We start from the raw sequence: 12,155 nt of genomic DNA, 5'->3' as shown, positions 1-12,155 counted from the left end.
CTATTCTTATTCACGACTCCGATTCTGAGTATGAGACTGAGGATAACGTGAGCTCGCCTACTGCACCGGTGGCAGAAAGCTTGTCTAAGCCTGTTGAGCAGCCTGAGCCTAGGGAGGACGCGAATGATTCTAACAATGAAAATAACCCTTGGTACGATTATCCCGACAAAGAGGATACTGAAGATGAAGAAGAACTCGAACAAGGAGCTAGGGGAAGAATAGTCTAAGGAAGAGGAGTAATATCCCTCAGGACGTGGCCAAAACTGACAATTTTTATTGCAGCTATTTCGTTAGGTCACCAGCCGTCTGTCGAGATTCGTTAGAGGGAATCTAGTTTTAAATTTATAGTATACAGGGCCTAAATCTACTACTCTTTCCTAAGGATGAGGAAGGAAAGTATGACCTAGGGTCATTCGTTTAAGAAGACAACAGAATCGAACCTTTCATAATAGTAAAACATTAATAGACCTATAATTTCTAAGGAGTAGTGTTGGATAATTTTGGTTTTCCTATTTTCTAAGGTAACAGATAAATAAAGAAAAGAGATAAAGTTAAAATTTGTAATTCATATAAGGTTAAGGAAAGTGCGTGTTATGATTTCATTAGTTACTTAGCTGAAGATGTGTAATGTCGGCTCATAAATAGCTAATAACCTTAAACCCATTATACTAGTCCTACCGCCCCTATCAGAACACTGTCATGTCAGTGGGTAAATACGTTTGGCTTGAAGATTCTGAATAGATAACAATGTCCCATACCCCCGATGCCTGGAAAATAGGAACTACATGCAAACACTGACAGCTCATCAATAGGAGCGACCCGACGAGGTGACATATTAACGATCCTTAAGGTCTAAACTTTCTTAAGAATAAGCAAAGATATAAGGCATCCCTGATCCAAGAGACATGATGTGTTTCTGATGCTATCATTAATGAGTGGACTTATTAAATCAGTTAAGCCCTTAATTAAAAGAGAAGAACCATAAAGAACACCATGGCCAAGTTACAGAGTAACTTCCATGAACACTACGGTCCAATCCTTTATGAGTTTAAACAAACAGTTCCTGAATTAACTAAGAATCCCTCAAGCGACCTACAATGCTTGAGACCGCTTTATGGTGCAATGTGTTGTATCCGCACTGAAGATTAGCTTCCATGGCCATACATGCCAGAGGTATAAAGTACTACAACCATTGTGCCTCGTCAATATACTTGCAATGCTTAAATGCTAGTGACTTTACATGCATAGCTCAAGGCCAACCATGTACAACGTAACTCAATCAGAGTATCCATTATGAAAGATCGACTGCCAGAATACATAGCCTAGGTTGATTTACTACAACCGTTGTTCCTCTGACAAATGCACTATGTATCCGAAAAAGTTTCTTACCAAGGGGTGACACAGATAGTGTACTCTGAATTGGAGTTCGTGACTTCCCAATAAAAGAGCCGATAACCACGTTCTATTAGTTGGAAAAGCGATTGAGTTTAATAAATATTCGGAAAGCATCTCAACAACATCACATTACATAGTCATAATTTCAACATCGTAACTGATTACATCATAACAAACACTTAAGATAACTACTCGCTAATCATGGCAATAATATCATCTATCATAACAGTAATACAAAGCATTATAATAGATATAGTAAAGGGATAAAAGTACCAGTAGATTAAACGAGTTCTGAAAGTACAAAAGTGATAACTTCAATCTCTGGACAGCTTCTAATACGATCTTACGCGTGTGCCTCCGGGTACTAAAATCCCCGCTCGGAAGTGAGAAGGCCTCGTAAGTTTAAACTTGATAAGTATGAAATGAGAAGTGTGAAGTGAGAAGTGTGTGTTTGAAATGGATTACAAATGGCCTATTTAGAGTGAAATTCCAGTTGGGTGAGCTGTGTACACAGCCAGGCAAAATTTGGGCAGGTCGTGTGCCATTGTAGTGTGTATCCACCGTGTGCTGACCATGCCGGGGTGCTGCAGCCGGGTGCTGGGTGTCTTGACAGGCCGTGTGTCTTCATGGCAGGATGTGTGGCATCAAAATTGGGCAGGTCCTGTGGCTTTTTGTTCGTTTTTGCTGATTTCTTAGATCGTAACAAGGTTTTCGGGGTTGCAACTTGGGTTTCATCGTCTTCGCTCTAGATTCTTCATTTTAAGCACGTCTTCGTCAATTCTTTGTGCATTGTCTTTGTAATCACTCGATCCATTAAATAAAGCAAATAAACGCTTTATCTGACGATAAAGTTTATAACTTTATTGTTTTGATCCTTAATATCGGGGGTAAAAATGTAACTTTTTGGCCAAAAATGTAGATAAAGAGAAAGTTTTGATTCCGAGTACAGACATCGGCACACTCAACGAAAAATAGTGAAGCATTAAAAATGAATTCTTTTCAGGGCCATATTTAGGTGCCTCACCACAATTAGATTAGGTTGAATACGCCTATTCATGCAATGCTCTTTTAGAGAATCATTTTATCCTAACAAGATTTCTGCCTTAAATCAGCCTTAATTTTTATTACAAATGTTTTAGACTTTCCAAAGTACTTATTCACAAAGGCTTTCTTTTGATTAAATTTTTTGAAATTTATTGTAAGGATAGTAAATCTATGTAACAGGCTTATTACAATATGACATTAAAGGTATATACCACTATCCCACACTTAGAAGAACATTGTCCCTAATGTTCCTATCGTGGTATCCTACACTTAGGACTTTTAGTAAAGGTTTTGGGGAATATTTTCTAGTGTCTATTGGGTTGGAATCCCACACTTAGTGAGAATTTAGGATGCGGTTTATTTAATGCATAAATTGAGAGCTAATAGCGAGTCAAAAGAAGCGAGTACTTCCATACAGACTGGCGAGGATGCGGTTGAAGAAAGTTGCTGGCTGAAGAAGACATGTGGTTTCGGCAAACTCGTAGGGTCGTTTGCTCGACCGTTAACTTGTTTACCATGGGGGTGTAAATATGTCCTTCTGATAAATGTCTTCGGTGTAGAGGGTGCACATATCTTGGCGGGTAGTGAAAGGACCCATTCATACTGATTATAAACGATTCACAATAGTTGATTTCATTGTGAGGTATTTGACATCTATATGATACATTTTACAAACATTGCATTCGTTTTTAAAAGACAAACTTTCATTACATCAAAAGTTGACAGACATGCATACCATTTCATAATATATCCAACTATAAATGACTTAATAATATTCTTGATGAACTCAACGACTTGGATGCAACGTCTTTTGAAATATGCCATGAATGACTCCAAGTAATATCTCTAAAATGTGCAAATGCACAACGAAAGATTTCTTTCATACCTGAGAATAAACATGCTTAAAAGTGTCAATCAAAAGGTTGGTGAGTTCATTAGTTTATCGTAATCAATCATTTTAATTTTAATAGACCACAAGATTTCTATTTACATTTTTCATAAACATCATCTCATATCAGGCATTTTGTACAAACTGCATAGAGATAAAAATCATTCATATGGTGAACACCTGGTAATCGATATTAACAAAACGCGTCTAGAATATCCCCATCATTCCGGGACTCTCATCGGACATGATAAAATCGAAGTACTAAAGCATCTGTAACCCGGATGGGGTTTGCTAGGCCCAATAGATCTATCTTTAGGATTCACGTCAATTAGGGTGTCTGTTCCCTAATTCTTAGATTACCAGACTAAAAAGGGTGATATTCGATTCGATAATCCAACCATAGAATGTAGTTTCGATTACTTGTGTCTATTTCGTAAAACATTTATAAAAGCAGCGCATGTATTCTCAGTCCCAAAAATATATATTACAAAAGCATTTAAAAAGGGAGCAAATGAAACTCACTATACAATATTTTGCAGTAAAAATATTCATCCGACTGAACTGAACAATGCAGGGTTGGCCTCGGATTCACGAACATATATCATTTGTATAAATATTATTACACATAATCGTAATTGAATAAGTTTATATTTATAATTTATTAATTATATCATTTTTATATTAATAATATATATATGTCTCATATATTCTTTTTGTATATCAAAATATTAATTTTTGTTATGTTATATGTATTTAAGTATATTATTTGTATATTAGTAATAGTAGTTATAATAATACTAAAATAATAGTGGTAAAAATGTTTATAATACTTAATATTATTAATGAGTTAATAATGTTGATAATTCTATATTAATACTAATAGTTATATTAATGATAGTAAATGTAAAAATATAAAATTTATTGTTAATTTTAATTATGATAATGATTTTAGTAACTACATAATAATACTCATGATAACATAAATAATAATACTTATAGTAATATTAATGGTAATAATAACAACCTTAATAGTAATATTTATGGTGATAATAATAATTATAAATATGATGATAATATTAATATTTAATGATAATAATAATAAATCGTAGTATGATAGTTATTATAATACTTAACTTAACAATAATAATAATATTCATTTTTGTAGTTATAATCATAATAATAATAACAATGATATTTACTACTTGTGTTGGTAATGATAATAACAATTACAATCATTTTAATACTAACAATATTAACAACAACAACAACAACAACAACAACAACAACAACAACAACAACAACAATAATAATAATAATAATAATAATAATAATAATAATAATAATAACTACCTCAAAGGAAAGTGTTAAAAAAAAAAAAACAGCCCATGCGCGGGCTCTCACCCGCTCACCCTCTAAACCATCCGTCTGTCTTTATGTTTCTGATATATTCCGTATTCAAATTTCTATTTAAACCATCTTTTCTGTTTTCCACTTCTTCTCCTAACTTCAAACTGTTAAATCGATAATCACTAATAACCACGAATCTTTTGCTTAGTTTAGGCCTTTTAATAGAAGTGGATATAAGCTTTTGTGTTTGTTTTGTATTAACAGAAAGGATATAAAAGTTTACGCAGTAGCAGCAAAAAAATAAAAAAAATAACGCTGTGAACTCATAGTTTAATTCGAAAATCTAAATGTTTTTAGACTAAAATTTCAACATGAAAAAGATTGTAAATCATTCATAGAGACTTTCTGTATTCTTAATTGAACCTAATACATCAAAACATTTACGAATTTATTCATGAACACAATCTTTGACTTTTTTGAAAATTAACTTTGACCTTTAAATTAGAATTCATTGTCAAGAATTGGGAGCTGAAATTTCACCGAAAGTTTGATTAAAAGATTGCTAACACGACTACATTTATAGTTTTTGAAATTTGATTCAAAATTGAAGCTTTTGAATTTAACTTTCGCGATGCTTCCGTTTAAAAAATTTTCTGTATAAATTATGCAGTTTATCAGTAATTGTTTTTTTAGAACAGCAGAAGAATTTTATTACCCACAAGCAAAGCGCCCGGGAAAGAGAACAAAAAATTACAAAGAGTCCGAAGGGTTTTACAACCACAATGACCAATTAACTTTATGTTTTTTATATCTAGAGAACAAAAAAAAAAAGAAGAAACAATAATGTTATCCAAAACATGAGATTTTCTGAAAGCCGCATCGTTGAAGGTATAGCTGTTTCGGAGCCGCCACATGTTCCAAAGAGTCGAATACCAAATGCTTCTCAGAACCAAACGTTTCTTTCCTTGAATCTGCAAGCCATCAAACCAAGTCCACAATTCTTCCATCGAAGCCCAACAAGGAATGTGCATATTTACCCATGAACCAATATAAACCCATATTTGTCTACTAATGTTGTAAGTAACAAAAATATGATGATGAGTATCCACATGAAGATCAAATAGAGCATAAGCCGAATTGGAGAGAATGATACCTTTTTTCTCCAGATTTTCTTTCGTTGCAAGACGTTGCATCTTTAAGCGCCAGATAAAAATATTAATCTTTGGAGGAAACGTCTTAAACCAATCAGTTTTATGTGAGGGAGGGGCTATGTTATGCGAATCAATTTGGCTCCTTGCATCAGGTACAGAGAAAACATTAGAGCTGGAACCATCCCAAACCCAGATATCTTTCTCCCTTGATAAGTTAATGGAAGCTAGAAGACTAAGTAACGAAGAGAACGAAAACTGCTCAATACCACCCCTTAAATCTCGTCTCCAGAACCACGTCCACACTCCATTTTAAAAATACTCAGCAACCAAGTCCGACTTTCAGGTGTCCAAAGCAAGAAGACGGGGGAATATCGAAGCAAGGGGCATTCCTTCCAGCCATGGGTCGTACCAGAAACTAGAAAGAGAACCATTTCCAAGCTTGATATGCATTAGAGAAGGAGGAATAATGTTTTTATCATGAATCGCAGCAACACATTTGCAAATGGCAGCCCAAGTACCTGAAGAAAAACGGTTCGAATAACTTCTGTCACTGGACTTGATCTCATGAATCGATGTAATAACTCTAGCCCACAAAGCATTATAGTTCACAAGTAACCTCCATCTCCATTTATAAATAAGAGCATGATTTAAAGAAGCAAGATTTACAACATTTAAGCCACCATTTGCAAACGAATTTTGAATAAGTTTCCACTTTACCCAATGAATTTTTCTAGCATTGTCCTTACCTCCCAAAAAAAGGCACTCGCCAAGATTCCATGGTATGAATAACCTTGCAAGGAGCCTTGAACAAAGACATATAGTAAGTGCCGAGACCCCCAAGAACAGACTTGATCAAAGTGAGTCGACCACCAAAAGAAATCATATTCGCCTTCCAAGATGCAAGTCGCTTCTTTATCTTAGAAATGATCGATTCCCAATTGGCAATTCTAGATATGTTAAGACCGACCGGAAGGCCAAGAAAATGGAAAGGTAAGGCTGAATTAGAGCAACCCATAATGGCAGCTAATCGAGCAACTTCCTGCGAATGAACTCCAATACCAAACAAATTCGACTTAAGGAGGTTGATTTTTAAACCAGACACCAAAAAGAAACAACCAAGAATAGTAACCAGGTTTGTGGCATTTGTATCATCCCATTCGCCTACAAACAAAGCATCATCGGCATAGATACAATGTGAGACTAGTTCACCATGGTTAGGATCGCCAACCCTTAGCCCTTTATACAACGAAGCATCTAAAGCGTCTTTTAAGGCAGCGGTGAGACCTTTTATACCAATGATGAATAAAAGCGGAGCTAACGGGTCTCCTTGTCGTAGGCCGCGACCGATGGTGAACTCAAAAGAAGGGCTACCATTTATAAGCAAGCAGGCACAAGACGAAAAAGACATATGTGAATCCAACTGACCCACTTCGGACCGAACCCCAAGTTTGAGAGCATAGTAAGAATATACTCCCAATGAATCGAATCGAAGGCCTTGTCAAAATTGACCTTGAAGAAAAGAACTTTTTTTTTCTCTTCTTGCACTATTCCACCAACTCATTAATGATTAACGGACCGTCAAGAATTTGACGGCCTTTTATGAATGCCGTTTGTTCCGGGCCAATAATATCGTCAATGAAAAGAGATAATCTATTGGCAAGAAGCTTTGCCAATATCTTATACTGAATACCAATAAGACTAATCGGGCAGAAGCCATGAACGTGAATAGGATGATCTTTTTTCGGGATAAGAGAGAAGATTGAAGAGTTACAGCCTCTCAGAATAAAGCATTTATCTTCAAAGTCATGTACCATACAGAAGATATCATGTTTAATCGTTTCCCAAAAGTGTTTAACGAATCTAAAAGAGAAACCGTCGGGCCCCGGGCTTTGTCACAACCACACGACCACATTGCTTCTTTGATCTCTGTTTCAGAAAATGACGAGCATAAAAAGGTAGCTTTTGACTCGTGAAGTTGTTTCAAATGGCTACTAGGAGCAATGACCGAAGCACATGGAACATGTTTGAACTTATTAGAGAAAAATTCAAGAAAAACCTCTTTGACCCTTAAAGGAGAAGTTTCCCAAATACCATTAGACATGATACCGTTAACTTGAAGCATTTTTCATTTTCTATTGATTGAAGTGTGAAAGAAAGAAGTATTCTCGTGTAGTGACCCGAACTTTTCCATGTTTATATATATTAAATGAAATTAATATTTACATGATTAAGTGTTTCCAACATGTTAATCAATCAAACTTTTTAAGACTTGTTTAATTGAAATAGGTTTTATATAGACAATTGACCACCCAAGTTGACCGGCGATTCACGAACGTTAAAACTTGTAAAAACTATATGATGACATACATATGGATATATATATAGTTATCATGATATTATGATAAGTATGTACCTCATTAAGTATTTTAACAATGAGTTATATACATAAAAATGAGACTATTGAATTAAGAAACTTGAAAACGGTATATATAACGATTATCGTTATAACAACGTCTTACTAATTACATATGAATCATTTTAAGATATTGATACACTATATATAAACATGTTAAATGATAAGTAAACATATCATTAAGTATAATAACAATGAACTACATATGTAAAAACAAGACTACTAACTTAAGGATTTCGAAACGAGACATATATGTAACGATTATCGTTGTAACGACATTTAACTGTATATATATCATATTAAGATATATTAATACATCATTATATCATAATAATGTAATAATTTAACATCTCATTAGATATAATAAACAATGTGTTAACAACATTTAACAAGATCGTTAACTTAAAGGTTTCAAATCAACATTCACATGTAACGACTAACGATGACTTAACGACTCAGTTAAAATGTATATACATTTAGTGTTTTAATATGTATTCATACACTTTTGAAAGACTTCAAGACACTTATCCAAGTACTTCTACTTAACAAAAATGCTTACGATTACATCCTCATTCATTTTCATCAACAATTCTACTCGTATGCACTCGTATTTGTACTTGTACAATACACAGCTTCTAAATATATTTACTATTGGTATATACACTCCAATGATCAGCTCTTAGCAGCCCATGTGAGTCACCAAACCATGTGGGAACCATCATTTAACATCTAGCATGACTTATGAGCAAGGAAACAAAAACAAGAACTCCTTTTAACCCCACTCACCTTCACCACTCACCACCTACTCCATTTCACTTCCAATTTTCTTCCCAATTCTCTCTCAAAACACACACACTCTTCCATGAACGTCTAAGTTACTATTTTTCCAGCAAAAATCATCAAATACAAGCTTTGGTTATTACCTATAATCATCATAAAAACAATTACTCAAGAACACATCAAGAACACTTCCAAGTTTACAAGTTTACTTCCAAGTTTCCTAATCCATTCCAAGCAATCATCTAAGATCAAGAAACCTTTGTTAGTTATAGTAGTTTATCTTTCTAAATCAAGGTAATATTCATATTCAAGCTTTGATTCAATTTCTATAACTATAACTATCTTAATTCGAGTAATAATCTTACTTGAACTTGTTCTTGTGTCATGATTCTATTTCAAGAACTTCCAAGCCATCAAAGATCCTTTGAAGCTCAAGTTATTTTTTCATCATTTCCAGTAGGTTTACCTACTAAACTTGAGGTAGTAATAATGTTCATAACATCATTCGATTCATATATGTATAACTATCTTATTCGAAGATTTGAACATGTAATCACTAGAACATAGTTTGGTTAATTCTAAACTTGTTCGCAAACAAAAGTTAATCCTTCTAACTTGACTTTTAAAATCAACTAAACACATATTCTATATCTATATGATATGCTAACTTAATGATTTAAAACCTGAAAACACGAAAAACACCGTAAAACCGGATATACGCCTTCGTAGTAACACCGCGGGCTGTTTTGGGTTAGTTAATTAAAAACTATGATAAACTTTGATTTAAAATTTGTTCTTCTGGGAAAATGATTTTTCTTATGAACATGAAACTATATACAAAAATCATAGTTAAACTCAAAGTGGAAGTATGTTTTCCAAAATGGTCATCTAGACGTCGTTCTTTCGACTGAAATGACTACCTTTACAAAAACGACTTGTAATCTGTATTTCCAACTATAAGCTTATACTTTTTCTGTTTAGATTCATAAACTTAAGTTCAATATGAAACCATAGCAACTTGAATCACTCAAAACAGATTTAAAACGAAGAAGTTATGGGTAAAACAAGATTGGATAATTTTTCTTGTTGTAGCTACATGAAAATTGGTAACAAGTCTATATTAATCATATCCTAGCTAACTCATATTGTATTATACATGTATTCTAATATATTATGTAATCTTGGGATACCATAGACACGAATACAATATTTTGACATATCATATCGACCCATATATATATATATATATATATATATATATATATATATATATATATATATATATATATATATATATATATATATATATATATATATATATATATATATATATATATATATATATATATATATATATATATATATATATTTCGGAACAACCATAGACACTGTATATGCAGTAATGTTGGAGTTAGCTATACAGGGTTGAGGTTGATTCCAAAATATTATATATACTTTGAGTTGTGATCTAGCCTGAGGCTTGTATACACGAGGTTGTGGATTGATTCGAGATATATATTGCTTTATTTCTATACATCTAACTGTGGACAACTAGTTGTAGATTACTAACAAGGACAGCTGACTAAATAAACTTAAAACAGTAAAACAAATTAAAAATGTTGTAAATATATTTTGAACATACTTTGATATATATGTACATTTTTGTTATAGGTTCGTGAATCGACCAGTGGCCAAGTCTTACTTCCCGACGAAGTAAAAATTTGTGAAAGTGAGTTATAGTCCCACTTTTAAAATCTAATATTTTGGGATGAGAATACATGTAGTTTTGAAAATGATTTACAAAATAGACACAAGTATTGAAACTACATTCTATGTTGAATTGTTATACCGGATATCGCCCTTGTTGAACTTGGTAACCTAAGAATTGGTGTTTATTATAATTGTCACCAATTGACGCGAATCCTAAAGATAGATCTATGGGTCATTGACAAGCCCCAGTCAGAGAATTTGAGCTGCTTTAGTACTTCTATATTTATATATGGGGATATTCTAGATGCATTTGTTAATGTCGGTTACCAGGTGTTCAACCATACGAATGATTTTTATGCAGATTGCATGTTATTGAAAGATGAAATCTTGTGGTCTATTATTACAATTTGATATATAGGTTAAACCTATACCTCACCAACATTTTTGCTGACGTTTTAAAGCATGTTTATTCTCAGGTGATTATTAAGAGCTTCCACTGTTGCATGCTAATATATGGACAAGTTTTGGTGTCAGCATGCTTGTATTATATTGTTTAAAACTGCATTCGAGATTTACTTTGTTGTAACATATTAATATTGTAAACCAATATGTATTGGTAGTGTGTAAGTGTGATATTTTTAGATTATCATTTATGATAATCTAGGTGGTGTCCTTTTAACCTTGTCGATAAAATAAAGGTTATGGTTTATTTTAAAAATGAATGCAGTCTTTGAAACACGTCTCATATAGAGGTCAAAACCTCGCAATGAAATCAATTAATATGGAACGTTTATAATCAATATGAACGGGACATTTCAGTTGGTCTTAGAGAACCAAAAATTTGTATTAGTGTGTCTTATCGAGTTTGTTAGGATACATTAGTGAGTCTGGACTTCGACCGTGTTTTCTTTAAAAACGATTGTTTAACACTTTTGTTGGAAACTATATATTATTAACATGTAATTATTATGTGATATATTAACCTCTTAATATGTTTGATATTGTGTGATAGATGTCTACCACTAGTACAAATCCCATCGACTCACCTAATAATATTGAAGAGTCGAATATACTTTGGGAAGATTCACAAATTCCCGAAGAAGAACCGGAAGAGGAAGAACCGGAAGAAGAGGAACCGGAAGAAGAGGAACCGGAAGAGGAGGAACCGGAAGAAGAAGAGGTTCCGGAGGAAGAAATATTGATACCTACAGTAAGTGTATTAAATAAAAGAAAATCCTCAACCAACGGACCAAAGTTAAAAATGGTCAATGGTGTTTCTGCCGAGGAAGCAAATTATTGGGAAGATTACCAATTTTCCGATGAATCGGATCCTGATGAGGATTCCGATGATGTTATAGAAATTACCTCGACCCAATTTAATAAAGCAAAAGAAAATAATAAGGGAAAAGGTATAAAAATAGAGAAA

At 33.3% G+C, this 12,155-nt stretch overlaps 1 protein-coding gene across 1 annotated transcript; it reads right to left on the bottom strand.

The window, feature by feature from the left end:
• Positions 1 to 686: 686 nt before the first annotated feature.
• LOC139888769 (uncharacterized) lies at positions 687 to 7,234 on the bottom strand. The gene is made up of 4 exons (XM_071871757.1): positions 6,573 to 7,234; positions 6,236 to 6,448; positions 5,626 to 6,058; positions 687 to 767 (listed from the first exon to the last, which is right to left on the bottom strand). Exons 1-4 carry the CDS (start codon positions 7,232 to 7,234, stop codon positions 687 to 689), a joined length of 1,389 nt encoding a protein of 462 aa, XP_071727858.1.
• Positions 7,235 to 12,155: the final 4,921 nt, after the last annotated feature.

The sequence above is a fragment of the Rutidosis leptorrhynchoides genome, chromosome 2 (genome assembly GCF_046630445.1).
Source record: "Rutidosis leptorrhynchoides isolate AG116_Rl617_1_P2 chromosome 2, CSIRO_AGI_Rlap_v1, whole genome shotgun sequence".
In the NCBI taxonomy this organism is placed as follows: domain Eukaryota; kingdom Viridiplantae; phylum Streptophyta; class Magnoliopsida; order Asterales; family Asteraceae; genus Rutidosis; species Rutidosis leptorrhynchoides.
Note: the sequence above shows the minus strand (reverse complement) of the source record. Positions and strands in the feature narration are given on the sequence as shown.

Bases quoted from the DNA above. Each gene is read 5' to 3' on its own strand.
- LOC139888769 (XM_071871757.1), bottom strand. From the start codon at position 7,234: ATGTCTTTTTCGTCTTGTGCCTGCTTGCTTATAAATGGTAGCCCTTCT. The intron at 6,449-6,572 runs GTAAGGACAATG...TTATAAATGGAG, and splicing joins CGAGTGCCTTTTTTTGGGAG to ATGGAGGTTACTTGTGAACT. The intron at 768-5,625 runs GTTCTGAGAAGC...CCTATTTTCCAG, and splicing joins TTCAAGGAAAGAAACGTTTG to GCATCGGGGGTATGGGACAT.